General features: G+C 37.1%; 1 protein-coding gene across 2 annotated transcripts in view; it reads left to right on the top strand.

The window, feature by feature from the left end:
• Positions 1-15538, top strand: part of LOC150104694 (N-acetylated-alpha-linked acidic dipeptidase 2-like) — a 346412-nt gene that overhangs the window by 251823 nt on the left and 79051 nt on the right. For both annotated transcript variants that reach the window (XM_090395882.1, XM_090395881.1), the window contains exon 15: positions 7464-7722. In XM_090395882.1, the coding sequence (XP_090252008.1) occupies positions 7464-7722 (259 nt within the window). The remainder of the gene's footprint in view (positions 1-7463; positions 7723-15538) is intronic.

Here is a 15538-nt window from a genome sequence, read left to right as displayed (position 1 = left end):
GTCATATTTTTACATTTAGATTTTTAATCCAATTAGTCGCCTCTGGGGGATAGATCAAAAATGTCCTTTAGTTCATCTGGATATGCCGTTAACTCACATTCCTTTCCTGAACTATATGACGAATGATTTGGGTCTCGGCTCTACAAGGGCAGTGGTGATTCGGTATCTTTCCCCATTTTGATAGTAAGTCTCTGCATACATACACCATGACCTGTGTGGATCCTGTTAGCAGTCTTCCATATATTCCTGGGCAGATCAAATCCAGATGGTTTTGAAGAATATTTATGTAGCTGTGGATTTCAGGTGATACTGCTTGAGTCCACAGTGCATCCCACTTGTTCATCAAGCTAGCATTCTGATTGAGAACATTCTGACATCAGGCAGTTCTAATGGCAGGTCTCTGGAAACACCTTATAAATCGATCACTGAATACCTCAGCAATGTGTTCTGCTGCAGTTACCATTCTACCATTTTCATCCATTGACATAATCTTATCATGATCATTCTTCCTTCTACTTACACCACATCTAAAAAACTCTCTGGGATTTTTCTTCCCCTGATTTGCCAATATCTGCTCATACTGCACTTTTGTTTTCCTTACTGAGTCACTCTCCTGGCTTCTTCTTTATACTCTTCATGAAACTGATTATCACTGTCATTCTTCTTGTACTACCTAGAAAGTACCTTGTTTAAGCCCCTCATAACCTAGCTTAGCCTTTTGGCCTTCAGTATACATTCACACATCGATTCACACATTGAACAAATACATTGTTATGTATTTCTATGTCAGTTCCCAAGTAGCATTTATTTCCTTACCACTTACCTCCTCATTCCATAATATAGCTCCAAGCTGTCTCCTAAACTTGTTTCCACTAAACATCTCATATCTCTCCACATATTCCTTTTTTCATTTTCAACTACTGTTTCATCAAATCATGCATTCTGACAATTTCACTCTGTCACTCCCGTAGTCTCGCAACCGCTTGTTCTACTGCACTGTACTTCTGTTTCCTCATTCATTCTTTCTTTCACTCCCTTATCATTAAATTTCTATTCTAGATTCTTGCTTTTGCTAATTTTCACTTCTCTGTTGTTACTTTCACTAACTTTCTCTTCTGCAGTCTTCTTTTGCTTCTACATTCTTGCTTTTGCTAACTTTTGCATCTACATTCTTGCTTTTGCTAACTTTTGTGTCTACATTCTTGATTTTGCTAACTTTCTCTTCTACGTGTTTGCATTCTTTCACTCAGTTTCACTAGCTTTTGTTTCATTTCCATTTCTTTCGTTTATGCCGTCTTTTATTTTTTCAGTCTGTTTTACGTTCATTGCCACATGGTCTATTAATATATCGCACTTCCTACAAATCCATACCCTCCCTCATTTCCTGTCCATTCTCTCCACAAACACATCCCTTACATTTTGCCATGCATGCATATTACACCCACAACATTGAATCAATGAGAAAAAGATATCCTTGAAGTATGGACTAATTACTTTGAAAAACTGCTAAATGAAACAAGCAGTGATGACAGCACAGTGGTAAAAAACACTGACCAGGCATGCAGTCAGGAATACATATCCATACTTGAAGTAGAAAAAGCCATCAAAGGCTTGAAATGTGGAAAGGCAGCAGGAGTAGATGATATTCGACCAGAAATGCTGAAGTATGGTGGTATAAGAGTCTTACAGTGGCTGCACTGCATAGTTCAGAAGGCCTGGACAGAGGGACGAATTCCCGATGATTGGAGTAGAGCTCTCATAGTACCCATATATAAAAAGGGAAATAAAACTGAATGTGAGAATTACAGAGGTATTTCCTTACTGAGTGTTAATGGTAAGATCTATGCAAGTATACTTGAGAAACGGTTGAGAAGAATTATGGAAGAAAAGCTTGGTGAAGAATAAGTTGGATTCAGGCCAAACAGAGGCTGTCAGGATCAGATCTTTACTTTACGACAAATAGTCAAGAAAGCATGGGAATATAACAAAGATCTGTATTTAAGTTTTGTCGATTTGGAAAAGGCATATGACAAGGTGCCAAGAGAGAAGCTATTCAATACGCTGCAGTTATATGGTGTCAATGGGGCATTATATCAAGCAATACTTAGTCTTTATTTGAGTTGTAAGGCAGCAGTTAGAATTGAAGGAAGTACAGGAAGATGGTTTAATGTTAAATCTGGTGTGAGACAAGGATGTACATTATCCCCTCTGTTATTCATTATTTATATGGATCACATTATGAAGGAAAGTGGTATTAAACATGATATCAAAATTGGAGATGTTAATGTCAGCTCTTTGCTTTATGCGGATGATGTTATACTTCTCAATAAATCTGCTACAAGTCTTCAAGATTCTCTGACTAAATTGAATAGCTGTTGTAATAGATATGGTATGAAGGTCAGCAATAAAAAGACAAAGACAATGAAAATAGGCAGAATCATTGAAAATGTCACTGTGTTGTGAATGGAGAACCTGTGGAACAAGTAAAACATTTCAGCTATTTAGGCATGATTTTTACTGAAGATGGTAAATTAAATATAGAAATAGACAACAGAATCAGCAAAACTGGTATGGTGGGAAGTCAATTGAATAAATTCATATGGAATAAGAGAGAAATTAGTTGGAACACTAAATTAGCTGTATACAAGACAGTGTTCAAACCAGTTTTAACTTATGGATCTGAGAGCTGGGTCAGAAGTAAAACACTAGACCAAAGACTAGAGACCACAGATATGAGAGTCCTGAGAAAGATTATAGGCGTGAACAGATGGCATCAATGGCAATATCATATTAAAAACGAGGATATTAAGAAAGAACTTGACATTGTCAGCATCCAGGAATGCGTTAGCAGAGCTAATCTCAGATGGTATGGTCACTTAAACAGAATGGGCGAAGAAAGATTAGCAAAACAGGTGTTCTCTGCCAGGTTGGCAGCAAAACGACCCAGAGGAAGACCAAGATATAGGTGGATTGATACGGTACAAAGTGCCTTAGACGATAGAAATATAAGATCTGATAATGTTGGAGTCTTGACAAGTAACAGACTGATTTGGAGGAAAATTGTAGATAGGAAATTAATAATGATGTAATTTTTTTCATGTAGTACTATCGTATCCTGTACACCCCTTGAGGGTACATGGCAGGAATCTGATGATGATGACATCGAATCAATTTCAAAAAGTCTATTCCACCCATTCTTGAATTTTACTTTTAACTGATTTCGTTAGTATTTTAACCACTTCTTCAGAGGTAAGAGGGTAGTCTGAAAAGTTCTCAGCCTAACAATGAAAAAACGAATTTAAAATTTCAAAATTATTTTTATTTTTCAACATAATCTCCCTTAAGACTAATACATTTATTCCAGCGATGCTTCAGCACCATTAACCCAACCCTGTAGTGGTTCTCAGTAAGATCTGCAAAATATCCCTCTACAGCTGCAATCACCTCATAATTCAAAGAAAAACACTGACCAGCGAGTAAGAGTTTTAGTTTTGGGAAGAGATAGAAGTCAGAGGGAGCCAAATCTGGGGAAGGAATAGGGTGGCTGTTCCAACAATTCATAGTGCAGATCCCTTAATTTTCCCATTGCCAAAACACCTTTGTTGGCAGGTGCATTGTCCTGATGAAAGATGATTTTTTTCTTCTGCAAACTAGGTCTTTCATGAATTTTTCCATCTAGTCTGATTGAAAGATCGGAATGATATTCCCCGGTTATTATTTTACCTTTTTTCAAGATAATTAATAAACAAAATGCCTTTAGCATCCCAAAACACCGATGCCATGACCTTTCCTGCTGATGGAACCCACTTTCTCTTCTTTGGCACTGAACAACCAGCTTCTGTCCACTGTTTCGACTACTGTTTGAATTCTGGTGTGTAATGGTGAATCCAAGTCTCATCCATAGTAATAAATCAATGCATAAAATCAGTTTAATCTTGTTAAAAAGCTCCAAGCACTGTTCAGAGATTTTCATGCGAGTGCATTTTAGATCTGCTGTGAGCAAGCATGGCACCCATCTTGTGCAAAGCTTTTTCATTTGCAATTCTTCATGCAAAATATATCCTACACAATTGCTGAGACTACAGGCATTTCAAAAGAAATGCCTGTAGTCTCAGCAATTTCACACACGTTGACTCGCCAGTCATCCAATACAATATCATGCACTTGATCAATGATTTCTGGTGTTGTTATATTTTTTGGACGTCCTTCATGTGGATCATCTTCAAGGCAGCCCATTTCTTAATTGTCGAAAACGAAGGAGAAGAGTGCTCATAAACTTTTATGAACTTTGAATGAATTTCTTTTGCCATTAAACCTTCTTTTACAAAGAATTTTATAACTGCACGATACTCGATTTTATCTTTCAAGGGATACAGACAACACTTTTGCTTCAGACAGCTGTCTGAAGGAAACAAGTAGTTTGTTTAGTATAAAACAAACTACTTGATAAAATGATTTGCTATTTCACATGGATGACAGATGTACCAACTTAGAAAAAAAAATCGTGCTGATAGTGTTATTATCTATGGTTGAGGCAGAGAACTTTTTAGACCACCCCTCATACTTATTGGTCTGTAATTTGCTACTTCTGTCTTGGAGCCACCTTTATGTAATGGAACTATCTTAAATATCTTATGTCCACATTATCATTCCACTATCTTGGAACCTTGCCAGAGCTGAGACTTAGATTAAAGAACTTTGTTAGAGGTACTGCCAGTTTACTTGCACATTATTATAGAACACAAGCAGACATACCATCCAGGCCCTCTGCTGTGTTCACATTAATATTTTTCAATATACTGACTATGTTCTGTTCATTTACCTCAATACTCATATCAGTCTCTGTTATCTCAGTGAGTGCAAAGTTACCACCTGTATTATATACCCTTGCAAGGAGATTACTTAGTAAGTGAACTATTTTTTCTGCTTCTGTCACTTTCCTACTATCAGCACTTAGTAAAGTTATCTTTCCCTAATCATTCTTTCGCTTACTTGCTATGTAATGAAAAAATCAGCTTTTTTGATTTACTTTGGCCTACTTAGCTAATTTTCTCTCAAAATCTGATTTAGCCTTCCTGCTTGTCTATTTGGCTGTGTGGTTAGCATATCTGCTCTCCAGCCAAAAGGCTGCGAGTTTGAATCCCACCATAGGCATGGATGATTTTGATTGGCTGTGAAAATACTAGTGGTTGTGGTGGGCAGTAGATGTCATTGGTGTAGATGATGTGGTTCACTGTAGTTAGTGGATCAAGTGGTGGAGACGGAGAGTTGTAGAGTATGTGCCCTCCCTCAATAAGTCACAGCATTTCCTGGAGGTGTCACGTAATAATAATAATAATAACCATACTAATTACCCTTCTTGCTTGTGCTTTATACTCATGGGTGGGCTGATCACCTTGTTTATATTCCTTTCTTGATGTTTTCTTTTTTGCAGCTCCTGCTTCATGTTGCTAGTTATCCACTTATCCTCCTGACCCTGGGTATGCACTCTGACACGGCCTTGCTCAAACAATCCTTGACCACTTCCCATGTACTATAACGACATTTATTTCATGTAATTTCTTATGGCACTGCTCCAAGTTGCCTCCTTAGTTTGACATTACCACAATATCTATTTCCACATGTTGAGCAACCTCCTAGAACAAGACTGCATGGTCACTTTCCTCAATCAGAGGTAAAGTTTCTACTGCAGATATAGATAGACCTTCTGATGCTGTTACCAGATCCAACACTTTCAAACTCCTGATCCCTTCCATCACATGCTGTTTCAAGTAATTATCCCTTAATATAACTGTATAAATTCCATTTCCATTTTGCCATGTGCCCTTTCCTCCTTCTAATCTATATCACCATATTGGAAGTCTCCTGTGACAATTACTCAGTCTGCATTCATTGAGTTAGTTTACAGATACATGTTGTCCACATTTTCTTCTGGATCCCAGGTCTATAGCAGCAACCAACAATATTTTGTTCTGTTGGCCTCTATCTCACCAGACAGCCTCAAATGAACCATTTCCATCAGATTTGCACTCTTCCTTAACTTCTATTTTTGTTGGTTGATGTTCTTCAGTTATCATTAATAATCCTCCTCCTCCTCCTCCCCTATTTCTTCTGTCTTCTCTGAAAATACAATATCCATTACATTCTTTTCCTGTAACTACATCATTATCTGACAACCGGGTCTTACCGATACCAATAATTTTTGGCTAAGTTCAGCCGACCAATGCTAAAAACTCCTCTCCTTTATTTCTTATACTTTGAGCATTCGTGTACATGCATTTCAACATCCCCTTGGGCTCACAGTTACCCTTACATAATGATATTACTTGCCCATTCAGATTCGAAAACTGGGGAACTGCACTCACCTCTTCATAATCATTCCTGCATTCATACTTATCTATCCCAGGTGGGGGGAGATAGATATTAGGGAAGGGGGTGCAATCAAGCATATTTCTAATTTCTCTCTTTCTTGCACTTCCAAACTCTCACTAAACAACACGTTCTCCAATCACCAAACTCCAAAACCATTTAAGTGCAGTTCATCAAGCATATACAAGTCTTTACATCCATCAAATTCACTCCACACATCTATAAACTGCACATCATTCCTCTTGCACAATCTTCTCATTGACTCATTGGCAATCATTGCCCTTCCTCTCAATTCTATCCTATCATCAGACTCACAATCTTTACTTTTATACTCTTCATTTTTGCCTCTTCTAACAACGTTTTCATATCTTCTCTTGTATATATCTCTCTCTCCTTTCAAATCATTTTAGCCTGCCAAAACAATTAATTCATTTGCTTCTTTTTTCTGCACACTTAAAGCTTCACTAACATCCTTTATCTTCACACCTGGAAAACATACTTTTATCACTTTCTCATTAAGTATACCTCTTATCATCGAATTCCCATGCAATACTATCTCTTTTCTCCCAATTTTTCGCAATGCTGTTATGCTTTTTTCCATGCACTCTTTCTTTCATTATCCATCCTTCTGTACCACACACTAATTGTTTCTCCAGTTGCTCGAGCTCGCATTTTGTTCTGTGAAGTAGTCCGCACCGTGCAATTTCTTTCCCTGTAAGCATCTCATCATCCACATTATTAAACATCCATTTACCCACCCATCTCTCCTGGAATAAAGTTTTAACCTGTTTTTAAGGGAAACTCTACTACCTCCATATATTTTAACTTGCCTTCATTTGAAAAACTGATCAGGTTTCTCTACATTCTGCACAGTATTTGAATCTAGAATCTATTTTTTCCAATCAAATGTCATCACTAATGACTGGAGTGTGACTGTTGCGCATGTGTGTGTAATATTTCTATTTAGCTCATCTGAAGTATTCCTGCTATCTGTTATGTTATTACCAGTTATCTTAATAAATTGACTGAAAGTTGGATTCATTTTCATAATTAAGATAATGTAGTCATAAAATATATTCTCTCTACTTATCTAGGAGAAGTATAACATCAGCACGTATCCTTCTTATCATACTGCATATGAAACATTCAATATGGTCGACACTTTTATTGATCCAGACTTCACATATCATCGGTCTTGTGCTCAGCTTTCAGGATTACTTATTAATAGCCTTGTTAATGTTGAACTACTGCCCTATAATCTTACTGCTATGGGATTACAAATGCAGCAAGCTCTAGATTCCATTCTTCAAACTCCTTTAAAGGAAAAGCTCCTGGAAAACAATATAACCTTAGGTAAGACTACAATTACACTTTACTGATTAAAATTATGTTATGTATAATATATATTTTACATTAAAATTAGATAAAATTAGGCACTACATTAAGTAAATTAGTTAGTTGGTCAGGATGCAATGAATTTAAGTGTAAGAGTTGATGTTTTGACAAGCATAACTGATTCGAAAGGTGAAAGGTATCATATGAAAGAAAATATGAAAGTCATTGGAAGAAGCAAAAAAAGGAAGACAGAGAAAGTAAAGATTTTGAGTCTGCTGACATGGAATGATAAAGCAAGTTGAAAAGGAGTGCAATGCAAGTGTATCGATATGTAGGTTGATTGATTCATCTCGTCCATCCCTTTAAGATGGATATAGTTCTCCCGCACCCCCAACGAGGGGCTTACAACAAATTTTAATGCAACCAGTTCGCCACTCCTTGCTGCATTCCCTAAGGCAGGCATCGGGGAACTTTTTTACCTATTACCCCAAAATATATTTATTTATGCCGATTACTCCCTTGATTTGAAAGAGAGAAAATCATAGATTATTTAAATCCAAAAGGTTTATTGAATCTATTTATATGGAGAATACAATCATAAATATTAAAAGTATAAAATAAATGTGATAAAATAAATTAATATCCTCATTATGAAACAAAAGGATTTCTTTGAAAACTTTTTCACTTCAGGTTTTGGAGAAATTATGTTGTTTCATTTTTGATACAGTAACATCAAAATTGAGGCATTTTGATGTCAGAGCAATTTGGATACTGTCTTCGGGGTCCATTCGATTTCTCTGCTTTGTTTCCATGTTCATTAGAGTGGAAAATCCTTGTCCGCAAAGGTGCCAAAAATATGACAGATCTGCTTTGTTTTCAAATTCAATACGTTTCACATTTGAAGGGATCTACAACCCAACTGACAGTATGAGAATCAAGATCTGGAAAGTAATCAGAGAACTGCTCTTTGAGTTTGGTAAGATGCCTTATAACTATATCCTTGATGTTGTCAAAAGTAATATTTTCACAATCTTTCAAAAACAAAGCTAACTTTGAAAAGGCAGCTATCTTGTTTTGTTCTGCTTTCTGTCTCCAATATAAAAGCTTTGATCCAAATGCAGAAATCTTTTCTCTGGCTGAAATTATATTGATTTTTTTTCCTTGCAATTCTTTCTTCAATGCATTCACATACTCAAAATTATCAGCTAAATATGTGAGATGTGCAACCCACGAGGAGTTTGTAAACTTATCTGCGAGAACATGCTTTTGATCAACCATAAAAATTTCAAGTTCAGTTTTGAGAGCCCACGCTCGGTTCAGAATATTTCCATGTCAGAGCCACCTCACTTCCGTATGATAAAGTAGGTCTGTATATTCAGCCTCACCATCTTTACATAATTCACGAAATAGTCACGTGTTTAGTGCATGTCCTTTGACAACCTTGATAACATCATGCATGATGGCTTCCAGTGCAGGTTCCAAATGTTTCGCAAGCAGTGCCTGGCGATGGATCATACAGTGGTTAACTTCAAATTTTTGGATTATTCTCTCTCTCTCGCCAAAGCCAAAAAACCACTTACATGACCCAACATAGCTGGAGCTCCATCAATAGACACAGCAATGCAGTCCTTCCCACTTTAAATTAATGTTATTAAAGTATTCATTAACTTTATTGAAGACATCAGTTCCACGAGATCGCAACTTGAGAGGAGAACAAAACAACAATTCCTCTTCAATTGCATGTAAACCTTTGTAGCGAACATACACCATCAGCTGCAAATTACTACTGACATCTGTAGTCTCATCAAGCTGAATAGCAAAGCATTTACTCTCTTTTATTGAAAAAATAACTTGTTCCCTCACATTTTATGCTAAAATAGAAATTCTTTCTTTCACAACTTTTGCAGACAAGGGCACTGAATTTAGTTTCATGGCTTCTTTCTGACCACACATAATCTCTGCCATTTTCAAAGCTGCTAGTTTAACCAATTCCTCACCAATAGTATATTGTTTCTTGTTTTGGGCAATCAACCAGACCACTTCAAAGCTAGCCTTTGATGCTGAACACTGATCGAATGTACCTCTGTTTAGCCACTTGACAACGTCTTAGCAATCAAAATTTTCTGTTGTAACAAGGAACGTGCTTTTTATATAATTTTATTTATGTCTATTGAGTCCTCATTACCCCCAAGAATTTCATTTTTACCCTACTTGGGGTAATTTACCCCGGTTCGCCGACCCCTACCCTAAGGGCAGTATTCACAACTGTAAATCCATGCGTGTTCACGGGGCCAGTTTGCCTGTTCTGGGTTGACAAAACACCTGAGTTTCCAGGTGAAACCCCACACACACATCTGTATGAGACTGGTTAACTCGCCTTTTGTTGAAAGAGACCAGATAAAGGTTCCTCACGTCACGGATGGGAATCAAACCAAGGTCTTTCTGACCAAAAGGCTTTGTCTGTACTGACTGAGCTACGGAGGCACTGATATGTAGGTTGTGCAGTTGGAATGGTATGCATTTTGTAGATTTATGGACCGAATTTAATAGACAGAAGGAGATATAAATGACTGATTGGCTGCACTTGAATAGATTTGGAGTTAAGGTGTCTATTGAAGGCATTGTTCACTGAGAGTGTGGAAGCACAAGAAACTAGAACTATTGGTGGAGGGGGGTTGCAGTTGAGTGGATACAGGCTCCGTTGAGCTAAATGAAGTAAGAATGGCCAAAATATCCTGATTATAGTTCTCTCAGGTAACAGATGTGAATGGACTAGTTAATATGAGGTGTAAAGATGGCTGTGGACCCTTTGGCCCACAGCCACCTACTATCATGTATACTAATTCCAGAAGAATTAGGAATACTGGAGTAGTTTTCATCATTGGTTGGCGTAACTTGTTTTGAAAGTTACAAGCATTAATGCAACTTGGTAGATAGAAGATGATATTGTTATATGGATAAAATATGAGAGATAAAAGCATATGTCAGGTAGTATTTTTGTGAAAAATAAAGAGAAAAGGATGGTTGTGGGTACTGCTGATGATAGCAAATGAATTGCTGCCAAAAAAAGATCAGCAAGAGGGCAGAGGGAATGCGGTGCATTTCTGGCTATCTGATTGAAGACATAGGCTAACTGGGGAAAATATATAATTGGTTACTTATAGGCCAGATGATGCAAGCAAATATATAGATAGCATGCATTTACAGTTTAGCAGCAGGAGCATAGGTTAAGTAATTATTATGGGAGGCTTCAAAACCAGGAGGAGGAAAGGAAACCAGCATGTAATTAAGATAACACAGAGTACTATCTTAGCACATAATTTCAGAGTGTTGGATCTGGTGGCATTCAAGGATTTGTCTACAACCTTGGTTATTGACTGCATGATTATTTTCAACTGGGGAAAGTGACCATGCAGTCATGACTTGCCAGGATGACAAACAGATACAATTTTAATTTATAAATGTGTGTGTGGAACTATACTTGCTTAACTGTATATGTATATGGTGTAGGTGATTATCATTCAAATAAGATATTGTTGCTCTTAACCTGTCCACAGAATGATTGATTGTCTCAAGTTACATGGGCTGTTAGATCTGATTTATATTATATTTTATTAGTTACATTCCTATAATGTTATTTTTCTCTGATGTTAAACCCCAGCTCAGTCTGCCTTGTATAAGCTTTTACAATGCAATTGATTTCCTTAAATACCTGGGTTTTGGGAAGGGATTGATATCTTTTTTTGGCAGTTACAAAATTTTCTCATTACAAAGCTTTCTGAGATTGCCAAATGATACTAAACATTCAGTTTTAATTCCTTCTAATAAAGTACTCATATTATTTCTGGGCTTCAGTGGAGTCAGAAGATTGATCATGGAAAACCAAACTCTCACAGACCATAATTTGAAGAACTTAAGTGTAGAGGACATAGGAGAAGATGGCTTAATTGTGAATGAATAGGAGGTATTTGAGGAAGTAAATAACCTTGATGTCACTAAGATGATAGGATTTGATGACATATTACCATGTGTCTTAAGGGAATGTTCCAGGAAATTGGCAGTGACATTGGCATGCTTGTTCAATAAATGTCTTACAACAGCATAGGTTCCAAGCGAGTGAAAAGAAAGTAAAATTTGTGCACTGCATAAAGCTGGTGATAAGACTGTGTCTTCAAATTATAGGCCAACCTGTATATCGGGAGTTATGGTGAAGGTACTGGAAAGAGAGAGATTGGTGAGAAGTAAGATACAGAATTATGTTAAAAACAGCAGTATTCTTTGTAGTTATCAGCATGGGAGATCATGTTTCACTAATTTACTTATGTACTATAACAAGGTGACAAATACCTTGAATAGGGGAGATATAGAGTGGTGTAGTTGGATTTTGCAAAAGTTTTTGATAGGCTCTCACACGACGAGCTCTTAAATAAGTTAAAACACATGGGATAAGATAACAGACTTCTGAATTGGATCAGTGACTGGCTGTCGGATATGAGAAAACTGTATTTGGAGGGGATGCAGTATCCTGAAAGAGGAAGGCCACTAGTGGTGTACTGCAGGAATCAGTTTTGGGGCCATTGTTGTTCAGTTTGTATGTCAATGATATTGGGATGGGTTTATATAGTGATATGCAGCTGTTTGCAGATGATGCAAAATTGGTGAGAGCAAGGCAGAGTCAAGCAGATGTTATGGGCTTATAAGAGGACTTGAATAGATTTCATGAATAGGCAGGTAAGTGGAACTGTGAGCTCAGTTTTGCCAAGTATACACTTGGTGGGAAAACTTTAAAGGAGATAGAGGGAATGTGGTGGACAAGGACCTGAAATTCGGCGGCCACATTACACAAGTTGTGAAGACATCATATCAGATAATGGCAATGATGTGGAGAACCCTGACAGTCAGAAAAAAGAGGTTATGATGCCATTGTATAAGGCCTTGATCAGTCCTCATATGGGTTATTGTGCACAGATCTGGTTATCAGATGTTCATGGTGACAAGGATACGTTGGAAGGGGTCCAAAGAAAATTCACAGAGGTGGTCGGTAGTCTTTGGAATGTGAAGTACGATGACAGAGTTGCAGAGCCTTGTGAATAGGAGGGGGGCGGGTATGATTAAGACATATATACTAGTCAGGGGGTTGTTATCAGGTTGACATGGAAGAGATTTTTCATAAAATGAGAGTGACTGGGTAGAACAAGATGCCATCGCTGGAAACTGCATAAAGAGAGTGTTGAGCAGAGGAGTGGGGAACAGGTTCTTTGTGTATAGAGTGGTTGGTGAGTGGAATGCATTGCCTGAGTGTGTTGTGAATGTAGACACATTGAATCAATTTAAAGCACAGTTGAATGAGCATTGTGTGCAATAGTGTATCCCTTGAATGATGAGTCTCTGACTCCATGGAAGTCAGATTTTAGTAATAATAATACATATCAGAGGGGCCAAATTGCAGCTCATGAGCCACATACATATCTTTGACATACAATGGGAAACTTGCTGAAATATACTGGCTCAGCTCCTTTCTGCATCACAATTAATATAAAAGGTAAAATAAAGCATCTTCAAGCTTTTTAATTATTTACCAGGTATAAACTGAGAATTCACTGGATTAAAACCTAAGTTTAATGTTCATGGTGAGTAAATATATTTAAGAATTTAAATGGTAATTTGAATGCAATTTGAGTCAGGGATTAAAGAAATTTCACATCAGCAAGGATTACAGAGGAATTGTGCTGAAGAATAATCAGTAATCATACAAGCTGATGCTGACTTTGTTAGTTTTACTGGGCATGATTTGTGATTGCGTGATTGTGGCATGTGTGGTTGTGTTGCCAGCAGTGAAATTAGAGGAGTGTTAGAATGATACTTGGTGCTGTAGAGTTTGGTAGCATTGTGCATGTTGGAGAGGGGTTTTTTTTTTTTCACTTTAATTTTTTTTTAGAAGTGACTGGAAATTTTGTGAAGGAATATGGGTTCATCAAATTGTATAAAGCAAAAGTATGAAGGTGAAAACAGAAATTTTAACCATGTGTGAGAGGAAGATTTTGCATTCACCATTAAAGGATTTAAATCTTTGTTTTATCTGCAGTCTGTTGTTCAGTCATTACAAAGCCAGTAACTTGAAACACTACTATGAAACAAATCACAAAAAGTTTTTGTCTGATTATCCACCTAAATCAAAATTACGGAAAAGCAAGTTAGCTGTGTTAAAATCATCAATAAATAGCCAGCAGATGTTGTTGACAACATTCAGTAATGAAGCTGATACAACTACTGCAGCTAGTTTTGTTATATCTTGGAATGTTGCTTGTGCTAAACGTCCATAATCTGTTGTGAATTTCTTGAGAAGAATATAGGTGAAGTTGTTAGATCCAAATAACACAAAACTTCAGTGACTAATAGCATAAACACCAGCATCATGCTACACTACAGAGAGGCCTATCTTCCAAATTAGTGCTGATGTTGCAGGCAAAATACAAAATGATTTAAAGAATTCCCTTCCATTCAGCTTAACTCTTGATGAATCTACAGACATACATGACAATCCACAACTGACAGTATTTGTTTGTTATGTTTCCTCTGATGTAACTGTGAAAGAAGAGATGTTGGACTTGGTGCACTAAAAGAAACAACTTGGAGTGTTGGCATTAAAAATGCACTTGACAGAGCTTTAACAAATGCTAATATTCTACTGAATAAACTTGTTAGTGTTTCAACAGATGGAGCACCTGCAATGGTGAGGGGAAATGCAAGATTAATCGCACTTATGAAAAGTGATCCAGTTTTCAAGAGTTTTTCCCTGTTCATTTCATTACTCATCTTGAACACCTGGCAACCAGATACTTCAAGTATTAAACATGTTATGAAATCTGTTCTTGAAATTGCTAATTTCATATGCTTAAATGTTGGTAAGTCTTCCGACTTACCAACACTTCAAAAATTTTATTGAAGAACTGGAGCTTAAAGATAAATCCAGTGATGTCTCTTTCTACTGCATTGTGAAGTGGCTGTCAACCAGCAATGTCTTAAGTAGGTTTGTAAATCTCTTGAAGCTTAGTATTACTTTTCTTGAAGAAAAGAAAGATTCTATTCACAACTGGAAAATGATGAATGGATGCAAGATTTACTGTTCCTTACTGATATAATGAATCATCTATAAACTCTCAGCTTGGCACTCCAGGGAAAGGATAAGATTGTTTCTGATCTTACTCAGGCAGCTTTCTGCTTTTAGAATAAAACGATGAGTTTTTCAAGGAGTTGAATGCAAAGCAAATCAGAGTAGGAATGCGTGACAGTTGTGGGAATGATAGAAAAGTTGAAAATAGAAACGGGAGAAGAAAGGGAATGAGAAAAATGCGAGGGAGTGCTGGAACCAGGGATAGAGATATGCCAGGACAGCAGGTAAGTAGAGAAACAAAAAAAGAAAATGTTAGAGAAGAGAGAGTGAAGGATACAGGTGAGCAAGGAAGGAACAGAGTGGTAAGATGTATGATGTTTGGAGACTCGATGATCAATAGAAAGTGTGGCTATGGCAATTAAGAGGGATAAAAGGTGAATGAGATGATTGTGATGGTTGGCATGAATGATGTGAGAGGCAGTGTGAATCAGGTGGCAAAAGATCTGATGTTCATGCTTGAGGTTGCACAGAAGAAGACTAAGAGAGGGAAGATAGTGCGTGTGTTTGCCAGGTATGATAATGACGAGTTGAGGAGAAGATCATTAATAATGAATAGTGTGATAGCCAGAATGTGTCAAAAGAGAGAGGCTTGGAATACATGGATGCTTGGAGGGCATTTGAGGACAGAAAGGAACTATATGTGAGAGATCGCTGGCATTT

The sequence above is a fragment of the Typopeltis vanoorti genome, chromosome 7 (assembly GCF_054136105.1).
Source record: "Typopeltis vanoorti isolate ZY-2024b chromosome 7, IOZ_Tvanoo_1.0, whole genome shotgun sequence".
Taxonomy (NCBI): Eukaryota; Metazoa; Arthropoda; class Arachnida; order Uropygi; family Thelyphonidae; genus Typopeltis; species Typopeltis vanoorti.
This window is presented reverse-complemented; position numbering and strand designations above follow the sequence as displayed.